This window comes from Anser anser, assembly GCF_964211835.1.
Source record: "Anser anser genome assembly, chromosome: 11".
Taxonomy (NCBI): domain Eukaryota; kingdom Metazoa; phylum Chordata; class Aves; order Anseriformes; family Anatidae; genus Anser; species Anser anser.
The window spans coordinates 12,813,230-12,827,520 of NC_139732.1; the positions used below are offsets into that span (position 1 = coordinate 12,813,230).

At 51.5% G+C, this 14,291-nt stretch overlaps 1 protein-coding gene across 2 annotated transcripts; it reads left to right on the top strand.

The window, feature by feature from the left end:
• Nucleotides 1–3,064: 3,064 nt before the first annotated feature.
• On the top strand, nt 3,065–8,622 carry LOC310905375 (uncharacterized protein). 2 transcript variants are annotated; one of them, XM_083851569.1, is made up of 6 exons: nt 3,073–3,277; nt 6,031–6,318; nt 6,819–6,872; nt 7,277–7,381; nt 7,538–7,584; nt 7,794–8,622. In XM_083851569.1, exons 1-6 carry the CDS (start codon nt 3,217–3,219, stop codon nt 7,899–7,901), a joined length of 663 nt encoding a protein of 220 aa, XP_083707695.1. In that variant the 5' UTR covers nt 3,073–3,216; the 3' UTR covers nt 7,902–8,622. The 2 variants fall into 2 exon arrangements, with proteins under 2 accessions (XP_083707696.1, XP_083707695.1); XM_083851570.1 differs by having other exon boundaries at nt 3,065–3,277; nt 7,538–7,934.
• The last annotated feature ends 5,669 nt before the right edge of the window (nt 8,623–14,291 follow it).

The following is a 14,291-nucleotide window of genomic DNA, read 5'->3' on the forward strand; positions in this document are numbered from 1 at the left end:
AAAAAAAAGCGGTGACTGCAGAACGCTGGAGGGAGAAAACCTGGCAGACCTGGGAGCAGGGGGGGGCAGCGTCTCAGCGGCCGTCAGCCACATTCCCTTTGACCCCCGAGATCGTTGGAAACAACTTCAGAGAGAAGCAATAAAGGGGGGGGGGGGGTGTGCAGGGCTCGATTTTCCAGTCCAAGTTCGGGATCGTGGGCAAAATGACTGGCACCCCTTCCAGTGGGACCTTATTAAAGAACTACATAGGACGGCGACTGCTTATGGGTTATCGGCCCCGTTTACGCAGTTCCTGCTGGAGAATGTCATGACGGGACAGCTTTTAACCCCATTTGGCAAGTGACGGCGACGATATTAACTCCGACACAAAAGTTATTATGGGAACAGAAATGGAGAGAGTTGTGCAAACATGCAGCACTCCAAAATTTAGAAAGGCAGCCAGGGGATCCGCTTTTCGGAGTGGATATACCTCAACTGATGGGTACAGACCCGATGGTGGATCTGCGCCTTCAGGCAAATTTAGATCCAGGCATCCTCCAGCTGACTGCAACCATGGCCCTCCAGGCAATGTTCACAATCCCAGAGACCCGGGAGCCCGCGCAGCCCTTTATAAAGGTCCAGCAAGGGGTGTCTGAGCCATACATGAGTTTTATTGATTGGCTTCACGATGCGCTAGATAAGCAGATTGATAATCGGGAAGCAAAAGACGCCTTGCTACAAAGGCTAGTGGTAGAAAACACAAACACCGACTGAAGAAAGGTGCTACAGGCTCTGCCCGTGAATGCAACGCTAGTTCAGATAATAGAGGCGTTTAACCGAGTGGGCTCTATCGAACATCACACCGAATCGCTGGCGTCCGCTTTTGCAGCAGCACTGACCATCAGTCAGGACCCCCAGGGTCAGAAAAAAATGCTATCGGTGTGGAGACCCGAGCCACAAAGTCTCCGCACGCCCCTGGGATCCGGTCCCGGCCACTTCGTGTCCCGGGTGTGGGAGGGGAGGCCCCTGGGCGAGGCAGCGCCGCTCCCAACACAACGCGGGGGGGCAGCGGGGAAACGGCGGGGACACCGGCACCCCCGGCCCCCGGTCGGAGGGGGAACCTCCCACCTTGGGGGGGCTCCAAGTGCCATGCTAACACGGGGTCCAGCGCCGCCAGCTGCCCCGCCGGGCACCCTCTCAGCCAGAAGCAGAGGGAGCCCCGGAGTGGATGTCTCCACAGTACCAGACGCCACCTTGTGGGGTGCTCGCGGTCATAAAATCCCATTGAACGTCGAAGGACCGACAGGGAATGGCTGTATGCACTGCTGCTAGGCCGATCGAGTACAACTTTGACCGGCTTGTTTGTTTTGCCGGGGAGAATTGATGCCGACTATAACGGACAAATCCAAGCTATGGCTCGGACACCGTCTCCACCATTGTCAATACCAACGGGAACTAGAATTGCTCAACTGATTCTTTCCCGAGCAGTAGTACCAAAGGGTGTGGATGCTATCAGGGGAGCAGCAGGATTCGGGTCATCCGGGTTCCCCGAGGTGTTTTGGGCCGCCGACAAAGCCCAGCATCGGCCAACGCTTACTGTTACCCTGTGGAATAATTCTGAGCACCCACCCTCCAGTCAATGCAAGATGCTGGTGGACACTGGAGCGGACGTTACCGTCATTGCCATTAAAGACTGGCCCTCTGCTTGGCCCTTGACAACTCCCACAGGCAGATTGGTTGGAGTGGAGTGTCAAGCACCTTTCAGAGCGCCACGATGAGGTTCCTCTCGGCCCAACCCTCCAGCCTGTCCAGGTCCCTCTGAATGGCAGCACAGCCTCTGGGGTATCAGCCACTCCTCCCAGCTTTGTGTCGTCAGCAAACCTGCTGGGGGTGCACTCCGTTCCATCGTCCAGGGCATTGACGAATAAGTGGAACAACGCTGGACCCAGTACTGACCCCTGGGGCACACCGCTAGCTACAGGCCTCCAACCAGACTGCACCACTGAGCACAACCCTCTGAGCTCTGCCATCCAGACAATTGTCAATTCACCTCACCGTCCGCTCATCTAGGCCGCACATCCTGAGCTTGTCTATGAGGATGTTATGGGAGACGGTGTTGAAAGCCTTGCTGAAGTCAAGGTAGACCACATCCACTGCTCTCCCCTTGTCTACCCAGACAGTCATCTCATCATAAAAGGCTATCAGAGTGGCCAAACATGACTTTCCCTTGGTGAATCCATGCTGACTATTCCTGATCACCTTCTTATCCTCCACATGCTTGGAGGTGACCTCCAGGATGGGCTGTTCCATCACCGATCCTCTTTGACCAAGGGAAAGTCCACTTTTCTCTGGACTTCTCTAATCTCCTGGGTCTGAGATTCCTGAGGGCTGACACACACTGAAAGTCAGCTGGGCTTTGCAGGGTACCTATGCTGAGGATCCTCTTCCTCATGGCCACTCAGCAGTGCCTGCTCTTGCTCTTCTGCAGCTGCAGGCTTTCTTGGCTCTTGGGAGCAGGGAGCAGCTCTGGGGAGAAAAGGGGCAATAGTGGTGCCCTGGGGATCTTGTCCTGGCATCTCTGCAGCCAGAGGTGGCTGGGTAGCATGAGGGGCCACCCAGAGCGCATTGTCCTGGCCAGGCAGAAGCTTGTGTTGACAGCCCACGCGTGGGCAGCTGGCAAGATCTGGTCAACCCATCCCCATGTCAAACCATGCACAGAGTGGCCGCGGTGTTTTGGGGTTGGCACGGCCTCTCCTGTTGTCACCAGCAGTGTGAATACACGCCTGGTCCCCCAGCAGTGGGAGCACTGCTTCCTCAGAGGGGTCTGTCCCCTGGTGTGAAAAGGGCTCCAAGGGCAAGGGAAATTGGGAAGCCCTTTCCCCTGTACCCATGGGGCATGCACTTCACCCACCCGTGCTGGTGACAGTGAGCCACCAGGCTGGGATAGGAAAGAGCATGGAACCGCCAACACACATGGCTGGCTGTGGTGTGTTGTGTCAGAGCCAAGAGCACATGTTTGAGATGAGATGGAATCAAGCAGCAAAGAGAGGAGATAACGTCAGGCTGAAGTGAAGGAACTGAGGAGAGGGTAAACCTTGGCGTGCAAGAGGAACTGCCTGCACAGCACGGGTGAGCGGTGCAGAGCAACCGCCCCAGTGCCGCAGGAAAAGACGTGGCCCCAGCCCCTCCGCCCCGCGCGCTGGGAGGCTTTCTGGAGAGCTGGCCGAGGAAGGAGACATGAGCACCCTGCTGCTGAGCGGCTTTCTGCCCCTGCTGCTCCTCGCCTGGCTGCCTGCAGGTGAGTCCACAGGACGAGACCTCACTCTGGGGAGGTGTGTGAGGATGAGGGGGGGGTGAGGGGCAGTACCACCGCTGGGGACCATGGCCTGCGGGCAGCTGGAGGGAATCGCAGGGCTGTGTTACCAGTCCCTCCAAGTGCCTGCAGGAAAGTTGCCTGCTCTCTGCACTGTGCACATGAGTAATGCACCTGCAAGAGGTTTGGGACAGAGCTGCCTCTGCTTTGCCATCTGCTCTGAGCTCTGCTCTTCCTGCAGCATTTAACACCCCTTTTGCACCAGCGCCTCGCCAGGTGCCTGGCAGTGGCCCCCCTGCCATTGCCCGGGCACAGGCTCCAGGAGCTGCCTGCACGGACCCAGTTTTGGTCCCCAGGCTTCAGAACAGCCTCTTCTTCAGAGCAGGAAACAGAAAGCTCTTTCAAGTAGGACACACCTAACATAATGCAGAAGACATCAGCATGGTTAAACAGCGTGCTCATAACTCGTCCCAAACACACAAAGAAGAGTCCACCAAAGGTGGAAACAAGGACAGACTGCCTGGGAGAATGTAGACACACTGCCTGAACACACACAGATAGTGTTAGAAAAGCCAAATGTCACCTGGAGTTCCAACTTGTGAGGAATATGAAGGGGCAGAAAGAATGGTTTCTGTATATACACTGAGAGCAAAAATAAAGCTAAAGGAGATTATGAGTTAACTCATGTGAGGGAGAGGCAGAGGACACAGTGAAAAGGATATGGAAAAGGCTGAGGTACTCAGTGCTTTTTTTTCTTTTTTCTTTTTTTCTTCTTTCTTTTTTCTTTTTTTCTTTTTTCTTTCTTCTTTTTTTCTTTTTTCTTTTTTCTTTTTTTTTTCCCTGTTATGTTTTGCTGGTCTATTCTGCTCTTCAGTTTCTCAATTTCCAGAGACTATCGGGTCTACTGGAGTAAAGCGTTAGCCACCATAGAAGATGGAGTTAAGAAGTGCCTAAGTCCTTGGGACCAGATAAATTGTACTTGGGTTGTAGAAGGAGCTGGATGATATTATGATGAGGCTGCTTTCATCATTTTTGAAAGGTCACAATAATTGAAGAATGTTAACTGATGTTTGGAAAAAAGCAAACATTATGCCTACATTCAAGGAGGAGGACCTGAGCAAATACAGCCTTGTACTTAGTCTCTGGGAAGGTTATGGAGCAAGTCTTCCTGGAAAATGGTTCCAGGAGCAGGAAAGATAGGAATATGACTGGGAAGAGCCAGAATAGATCTACCAAGGGTGAATTGTGCCAGATTGGCACAGATTTGGTCAGACTGATCAGATTACCTTCTATGATGAGATGACTGGCTATAGGGAAAAGAGGGAAGCAGAAGATGTTGTATACCTTGACTTTAGCAAAGCTTGTGATATGATCCTTTTATAGCTAAGGACCAGGATGACAGTGAAAGGAAAATTGCCCTTTATTGATAAAGCAGCAGGAATTCATGGAAGTCTGCCTTGGGATGGATAAAGAGACAGTTCAGAGCTTAAGGATCAGGATTAGCGGACAGATCAATGTGAGTGATGCTATTGTAAGTACCAGCTGTGCACTGCCTGATCGCAAACAATAGTTGATGCCGCCTTAGGCAGCTAAAAGCAGCACCATTTCCACAGGCGCTGGCAGACTTAAATCACCCTGTTATCTGCTGGAGGGATACGAACCACAGCTGTCAAACACTCCAGGAAACTTTTGGAGAGCATTGGTGACAGCTTTCTAACACAGGTGATCGAGAATCTGATGAAAGGAGATGCTCTGCTAGACCTGGTGTATACAAATAAGAGAGAGCTGGTCAGGAATATTAAGGTTAGGGCAACTTCACTTGCAGTGACCATGCGACGGTGGGCAAGATGAACTGTGAATGTTGTTTATCTCTACTTCAGTAACATTTTGACACTGTATCCCATAACATTCTCGTAGACAAACAAAAGTTACACGGACTAGGTAAATAGACACCAAGGTGGATCAAAAACTGGCTGGACTGCAGAGCAAAAAAGGTGTTGATAGTACCATGAAGCCCACACAACAAGAGGCCAATAACTAGTGGTCTACCCAAGAGCTGAATGCTGGAGCCAATCGATTTTAACATCATCAGTTATGATAGGACAGAGCTCAGGCTGAACAAGTTCGCTGAAGGTAACGAATTGGGAAGAGCACACCAGATGCTTGTGCTGTCTCTCAGAGGGATTTGGACAAGCTCAAGAAATTGGACAGAGAGGGACCTCATGAAGTTAAACAAAGGAAAATGCAAAGTTCTGCCCCCGGGGAGCAAAAGCCACTTGCACCCATCCATGCCGCGGGCTGACAGTTTGGAAAGCAACTTTACATGAACGAACCTGGGTGTGAAGGGAATGCACCCCCCGTACAAAAAGACCAGCAGCTTTCTGGGCTGCTGGAAAGGTGTTGCCAATGGGTTGATGGACTTGGTCCTTCCCCTTTAGTGGATGCCCCATCCCTGGAGGTTTTCATCACCAGGTTGGATGAGACCCTGGGCAACCTGATCTAGTGGGTGGCATCCCTGCCCATGACAGGGGGTTGGAACTGGATGGTCTTTAAGGTCTCTTCCAACCCAAGCGATTCTGTGGTTCTGTTCTGTGAAAACAGGCAGGGGAAAAAAGAATTGGAGATGTCCCTAAGCCTGATGCCTGGGAAGGGGGTCAGCTGACATTCTCAGGGCTTCACATGGAGGAAGTGGGTATTTCTTAACATAAACCCAGCCCTTCGTGTTTCTTTTTCTGCAGGATTCCTTTGCCAGCCTCCAGTCTCCTTATTGACTATCAATGTGTCAGAGCTCAGCTTCCAGTCTCTGTTCCAGATGGTGTCAAACAGCACTGACAAGACGGTGAAAGAGTTTATAGACCAAATCAAAAACGTGACGGAGGAGAAGGTAGAGAAAGTTGTGATTCACTTTTTATATGAGAAAAATAGTTCTGCTTTTGGAAGTGTGAATGAAACAAAACCAGCAACATGCATATGTGACATGAGGAACGCATCCGGGGTGGAAGATGGAACCAACAAGACCCAGCAGGGTAAGAGCCATGAGGCCACCAACACCCATGGCAGCACAGAGGGGAAGGGGTGAGGCAGAGACAGAGAGGGGGCCTCGCTTGGTGGGTGGGAAGTGACTTCAGCTCTGAGGTTCAGGAGCAATTTTTAAGCTACTCCAGAAGCTCTTTGCCAGAGTGAGCTTTGGGGGATGGAATGAAGCCATGGAGGCTGGGGCGGGGGGAACAACTACTACATTATCTCTGCTTCCCTATGGCTGACAGCTAGCCTACAGCCAGCCCTCGGTCCCAATGCACATCTCCCGGCTCTGGGAAACAATGGGGACTGAGCTCAGGGCTTTGGCAGCACCTCCTGCTCTGGGTTCCTGCAGACCCTTCTGCCTAGGCTGCAGGAGGAGCAGGTGTCTCCCTCAGTCCTCTGCAGTTTTTGATCTGACACTGCAGGCGTCCCTGCCGAAAGCAGAGCCATGAGCGTGGCACCTGCTGCCTCCACGTGGGCATTCACTTGTGTCTCTGCCTTCCAGAATCTGACCCTGAGACGTCTCCGACCAGCACCCCTGAGCCTCAGATCCAGGAAGGTGAGGCACCACGGCCCCGAAGTGCTGGAGCCTGAACTGTCTGCAGCTGTGAGGAGGCTGTAGGAGTTCTTAGGGAGAAAGAGGGGCAGAAAAGGGGGAAATGGCTCCTGCTCTTCTCCCATGTCTGAGCTCCTGGCAAACTGGTGTGGGCACCAGCCAGTCACAGGCCATGAGCACCAGCAATGTGGGGAGGGGGCTGCCACGCATGCCCCCAGCTGGCAGAGCCTTTTGGATGAGTTTCTAGGGACCTTCCTCAGCAGGGCTTTGTCAGCAAGGGTGGTGGGTGTTTTGGGGTGCAGACCGTGAGCCAGCTGGGTGCTCTGGGAGCGCTCCTGCTGTGGGGCTGCAAGCTGTGGTGTGGGGACAGCAGCTCATGTGCATCCTGTGCTTGTTGTGTAACACAGGAATCATCCACACGTATATCATCCCTGGATTGGTGGTTTTGTCGCTTTTCTTCCTGATTTGTGTTTTGGCGTGTTTGTGCAGAAGGAACCAAAGGAATGCTAAAGGTAAGGCTGAGCCTGGGCTACACCACCGTCTCCAGTGGGAGCTGGCGAGCGCTGTCTCATGACCTTCTCTGGATGAACTGAGACATGGGAAATGCCTGCCGTGCAGGTGTTTTCTGCATTAAAATTAATGATAGTCAACTACATTTTCTTTTTCAGGAAAATCCGAAAGCAAGCATGTGGCAGAGATGAATCGGCTCAGCACGGTAAGCTGGGGAGAGCTTTTCACGTGTTGCTCTGTTCTCTCTAACAAAGAGCAGCTGAATGCCCGTTTAAAGGGCTTCAGAGCAACAGTTTCTGAGCCAGCCAGGGCCTCCTGTACAGCAGTTGGCCAGTGGCAAATAACTTGTGCCAGTATCAGGGCATGTGCAGAACTGACAGCTGAGGGCCTGCTCACTGCTGTCTTCCTCTGCAGCCTCAAAACGAGGAGGTGGTGTATACGAAGCTGAAGTTTGAAAAGACGGAGACGAAGCCTGCTGCCTCAGAAGTTGTTTACGCTGAGATAAAACCACAACAGAAGTAGAGAGCTGAGACTGCCCGTGCTGCTGATGCAAAGGGAAGGTTCTCCTACTGGGCACAGGGCAAGTGAGTGATAAAGGAGGGACAGCTTGTCACATGCTTGCCACAGTTGCGATCCCTGAAAACCAGGGGTCTGGTTTTCACAATCTGAAACCACTGCTCTAAGGCAGTGCAATCTTGGCCATCAAAACCTTCTGTTTACCCCCAAGCGGCTGTACGTATACTTCACATTCCGAGGTGGAAGCCAGCTCTCTAGCTGGGACAGGTCCCCCTTGTCTTCCCGCAGGAAGGCCTCAGCAGCTTATCAGTGGTGACCACTTCTAGCAACTTGCGCCGTGCCTCAGTATCAGCAGCAGGCGCTGTGTGGCTGCCCCAGCCTGGGAAGCAATCAGTGTCCCAGTAGTGCTGGAGCAAGTGGCCCTCTGGGAAGCTCCCCTGCCAGCACTGGGTGATGTATGCGCTGTGAAAGCCCTGAAGCAATTTTCTGGATTTCCTTGCTATGTCCAGAGCAGGCATCTTCTGTGACGAATTTCACCCTTGTCTGATTCACTCGCTTGAAATACAAGAAGCAAGGACAGAAAGGAATAGTTTGCTTTGCAGAGGTCCAACATGGCTACAGCTGAAATGATTTGCTTTATACCAGGAATTGACACATGTCCTTGTGTATATAGAGCTTTACTCTAATTTGAAAAAATAAAAATAAAAGGTGAAGTTTTTTGCTGTCAGTGTTGCCAGTTACATCCTGCTGGTGGGGACTGAGCTGAAGCACTGAATGAATTGCCAGGGAGTGGGGAGGGACGCTAATAAAGGCATTGAGGTAGCCAGGGAATGTGGGGCACAAATAAGCTCCACCAGTCGCAGAACTTCCTCACCAGCCTCCTCCTGGACACTCATAGACCTGGAGGAAGAGGAGGATTGCTGGGAGTGCTGCAGCTTGAAAAGAGAAGGCAGAAATTAAATGGAGAGGAATGAAATGCAGCATAAGCAGCTGAAGGAGCTGGAGGAGCAACTGCCGTTTGAAAGAGATGTATTGGTTCTCCTGGCCACCATGCCCATTGCTCTTGGGGAGTGTTTCCAGCCTACATGCCTGGAGGCACGCGAGATTCAGCCTAGAGCGGACCCTGGTCAGCCTCGGCTCCCCACCCTCTCCTTGCAGCAAGAGAATGCATCACTTTGCACTTGGGAGGGATGTGAGGGTGCAGAGCTGGAGTGTGTGGAGAGGGGACGGGGTCTGGTGTCCAGCCATCCTGCCCCCTCCTGCTGGGGCAGGCAGGGAGCCTGGGGGGGCTGAAGCCCAGCAAGAGAACAGCGAGGGGTCTACTGGCCGCTTTGGAGACAGCTGGGCTCTCCAGCACAGCTGCTCTCTTACAGCATGAAATGACCACTGGTATTAAGAAGGGAAGAGGATAAGTATTCCAGAAAATGAAAGTTGATTTCAACTGACAGGGACTGCTTGTGACTCAAATGAAGAGCCAAGCAGGATGTCTGAGATGTGTTAAAAGCCTCTGCAACCTGTTATTCTTTGCAGAGGCAAGAGGGGAAGCTTCAGAGGAGGCAAAAAGGGCTGCAGAAGATCTCCTTAACAGCCCACAGATGAACAAAATGGCCACAAAGACAGGAAAAATATCAGTGATGTGGGCTGAATAACACAATTGCTAAATTGTTGAGGTAGAATCAGAAAGCTAAGGTACAAAATGAGTTAAAACTAACAAGTGGTGCAAAAGGCTCTGTATTTGTGTCACTGCATAAAAAACTCAAGAGGAAGGAAAAGGAAAGGTTTGGCTTGTTGTTTCACCAAAAAGAAGAAATCATAAACACACAACCTGAAGAAAGTGGAAGCACTCACAGTACTGCCTTTGCATCCTGCCTTTGCATCCTGCCCCGCACCTGAGGTTAGTGGGATCAGACCTGTTACACTGTTTTTAGGAAGGACACAGAGGAGCAAGCCAGAACCAGAAAAGAAACAATTAGAGTAGTGAGCAAGATGTGAAGTTACCCATGAGTACGTAAGGAATTGGCTGAGATAATCTCTTGAGATCTTTGGGTCTTTTGCAAGAACATACAGGAAGCGTGGGGAAATGTCTTTGTAGATTGGCTATTTTTAGAGATACGAAGTACGCATGTCCGGAGCTGAGTGTCATAATTTCAGTTCTCAGAAAGATGTTATCGCAGGTGATTTAGCAAGTGCACACGTGCCTGTGCAGAGAAAAAGTGATAACAAATGCAATGTTCCCCATGCACGTAATTGCTACCTCCCTGTCCCCTCCTGCTTGTTGGTGTCTGGGAGCCTGCCCCATGGTTCCCTCTGGCTCCCTGCCACAAAGACAGCTCTTGGCGTGGATGGGAGCAGCCAGGGACCCATGTCCAAGTCATGGCCATGTACTCTCAAGCCTGGTGGGTGAGACATCCGGCTTAGTAGGCCAGGTCTCAGGACCAGGAGCAGGAGGACTTCCTCCTTGCACTGCTGTCTTTGCTCCCTGCACAGAGGGAGCTCGAGTCACACTGGGAAAGGGATCCAAAGGTGCTGCTTCTCCCATTATTTTTTAGGCAGAATGGTACCAGTGAGTGTTTGGGGACCCTGCTGACAGAGGAGCAACTCAGCTTCCACAATCTTTGGTGAAGGGTGTTTTGTGAAGACCAGCACTTGGGTTTGGGGTGTTTTAGTTAGATTCCAGGGGCTGCAGCTGATTGGTTCAGCCCAGCAAGGATCAGACAAGCTATATATATATATATATATATTTATATACACACATACATATAAAGCAAGCGAGCTATATGGGGATGTCAAATACACTCAAACATACACACACACACACACACTTGAGCAGTGATAGAGAGACAAAGAATTTATTAATGAGTTAGCCTGTTGACATAATGACCCCAGGGTGATGACAAGGGTACCGATGAGCACGATGCTTTTCCCAATCATTGATGTCGTAGATGCTTAGCCAGGTCATGCTCAGCATCCTGTCAGTGCGGTAGATATCAACATCTTGCGGGCATCCCCACAGAGGCAACGTTGACCTCGGTTGATGTTCCTGCCTCACCAGCTCAGAGCAACTTGCACGACTGGCAGCCCCGGCCTCAGGGGAGCACTCAGCAATCCTTGATAGGCTGCTGCAATCATGCACAGCCACGTGGCCAGCGCCTGCTGTGCAGACGGCAGTATTGTCTCATGCCGGATGACTTGCAGCCTGGTGCCATGTTGCTGAACAAGCAATATGTATCATTGCAAGGTCAGAGTTGCACCTTGCTAGTCTTACAACAATGCCTGTTTCACATTGGACCAACCTAACAGTTTTTATCCCTAACGCATGGGGTCCTTCATCACATCTGCAGCTGGCAATGGTGCTTTTGGGCGTGTGGGCACCGCTGAATTGGTTCACCCTGGTATTACTCAGCTTCACAGTTGCTGTAACCATGGTTACTACACATTCCTCAGTAAAATCTCCAGCAGAAAGAGTTCAGCAGGATACAAGGTCTTGAGCAAAGCTGTAGTCATGCTGGATGCATGAGATGCAACTAAAGGTCTCTCCCACACCTCCACCCCAGCCATACCAGTGGTGGGGGCGTTAGGGAGACCATAACCCAGGCTATGAGGACCAAAATTCCCATTAGCTGCTCCACAAGAACCAATCACTTTCCTCATCCCAATACAAAACACAACCCTCAGGGCCTGAAGAAGACACAACAGAGGCTTGGCCTCTGCAGACTCTCCATCACCAGGAATAGGAAAGGCAGTGGAAGACCACATGGGATAAAGCAGGGAAGGGACCCAAACTGCAGTGAGAGAATCCAGAAAAAGCAGAGGGAAAAAGAAAATAAAATCAAAGAGCAGAAGAGGAGAAACAGAAAAGGATGGAGAAGAGCGAGGGTAGAAGATGTGATGAGGAGTGGGAGGACAGTAGTACACATGGTTGGCAAGAACAAGAGGAAAAAGGCTAGCACATAAGAGAGAAAACAGAAGAGAATTAGGGGAAGAAGAACAAAATGAGAGAAATGGAGGAAGGTGGAGTGGAGAAAGAGAAGAGGAGACACCAGAAGGGTCAGAAGAAGGGGAAGATGGAGAAAAATGACCCAGGCCAAGGAAGCTACCAACTCACTTTCATAGTATTATAGAATCCTCTAGGTTGGAAAAGACCTTCAAGGTCATCACGTCCAACTATCAACCTGACCTACCAAGTCCCATCACTAGACCATGTCCCTTAATGCTATGTCCACGTGTCTCTTAAATACCTCCTGGGATGGGAAATCCACCACTTCCCTGCGAAGCCCGTTCCATTGCTTGACTGCCCTCTCTGTGAAGAAATTCTTCCTAATGTCCAATCTAAACCTTCCCTGGCGCAACTTGAGACCATTCCCTCATGTCCTGTCACTTGTACCTCAGAAAAGAGACCGAAGCCCTCCTCGCTGCAACCTCCTTCCAGGGAGTTGCAGAGAGCCTTGAGGTCTCCCCTCAGCCTCCTCTTCTCCAGATTAAACCACCCCAGTTCCCTCAGTGGCTCCTCACAACTCTTGTTTTCCAGTCCCTTCACCAGTTTCATTGCCCTTCTCTGCACATGCCCAAGCAGCTCAAGGTCCTTCTGCGAGTGAGAGGCCCACAGCTGAACACAACATTTGAGGTGCGGTCTCCTCAGGGGAGAGCTGCAGACAAGGGACAACCCCGTGTCCTGCCGGCCACACGTTGCTGATGCAGGCCAGGATGCCGTTGGCCTTCTTGGCCACCTGACGTGTTGCTGCCTCATGTTCAGCCGGCTCTTGACCAGCACCCCCAGGCCCTTTTCTGCTGGGCAACTTCCCAGCCACTGCTCCCTAGGCCTGCACGGGGTTGTTGGGACCCATGCGCAGCACCCGGCACTTGCCCTTGTTGGATGTCTTGAGGTTGGACTCGGCCCATCGACCCAGCCTGTCCCAGCTGTGCACCCCCAGTCTCCTCGCTGGCAGGGCAGCATGAGAAGCTGAAACGTCCTTGCCTCTGTGTAAGCACTGCTCTGCAACAACAGAAACCTTGTCCTGATAACGTGTTATCAGCATTATTCTCACCCTAAATCACCTAAATACCAGCTTCTAGGAAGAAAAATAACTCTATCCCAGCCAAAACCAGGACAGAGGACCAAACCTTTTCGTAAAAGAAGGAGCAACACACTCTTGGTGTGGTCTTGGAAGCTGCTGATGCTAACTGCCAGAGAAAATGAGACAACCCAGCATGGTGTTAGTGAGGACATTCTGGGGAAAACTGATACTGGAGGAGTGGCTCCTAAGATGTTGGCAAGACCACGAACCCATGCTATTTGGAGTAAGGCCTTAAGAACTTAGCTGTTACTACTTACCTAGTTGCAGTAGAGAAGAACTAAATAAACTTTTCCTTTACTTGCAACATTTTTTTCCTCCCTGTTTTTAACTCGATTTATGCTTCCCTTGGTCAACTGCTTGATTAGTCCCCAAATCTGAAAGAAATTCTGGACAACCCTGCCCTGGTGTGTCATACCTTCAAACTCCCATCAACCCCTTCATTTTTGGTGAGCATGAGGTCCAGCAGACCACCTCTGCTCATTGGCTCTCCTATCACTTGGAGAAGGAAGCTCTCATCAGTGCATTCCAGGAACTTCCTCGACTGCTTATGTCCTGGTGTCTTGTCCCTCCAACAGATGTCAGGGTGCTTAAAGTCTCCCATGAGGTCCAGGGCCTGCGAATGTAATGCTGCTTCTGTCTGTCTGTAGAGGGCCTCATCTGCTCGTTCTACCTGGTGAGGCGGCGTGCAGCAGACACGCACTATAAGGTCACCTGTACCTCCTTTACCTCTCATCTCTTTAATCTGAAACCAGAAGTCCAGAAATTCCCAAGCAGAGCTTCATGCGCTCCAGCTGCTCTCCCACACAGCGGCTTTCAGCCCCTCCTCATCTTCCCAGCCAGTCCTTCCTAAACAGCCTGCATCCCTGCACTGCAACACTCGTTATGGGAGTAATCCCACCACGTCTCCATGATCCCAACAAGACAATAACCCTGCATTTGCACATACATCCCCAACTCATCTTGCTTATTCCTTATTCATAGTGCATTCTGTGGCACCAGTGTCCCTCTGACACCCCCAGAACAACTGTGGCATTCCCACCAAGCAGCACTGCTATCCTAGCTGCGGCTGCCCTGACACCACAGTGATGGTCTCCAGTCCCAGAGTCACGCAGAAGAGACCCCATCCCAGTCCCACCAGGACCATCCCAGCACCCACCAAATGAGGTTCACCCAGGCTTGGAGTGGGGTGGGGGCAGCAGAGAAGAGGGCACAAATGGACACTCCTACCGGAGGAGATCCCAAGACCAGAGGAGGGAGGGCCTCATGCTGGAAAGAAAGGGAGAGAAAGGGGCAGGAGGGAGGCCACCAAAACCCAAGCAGG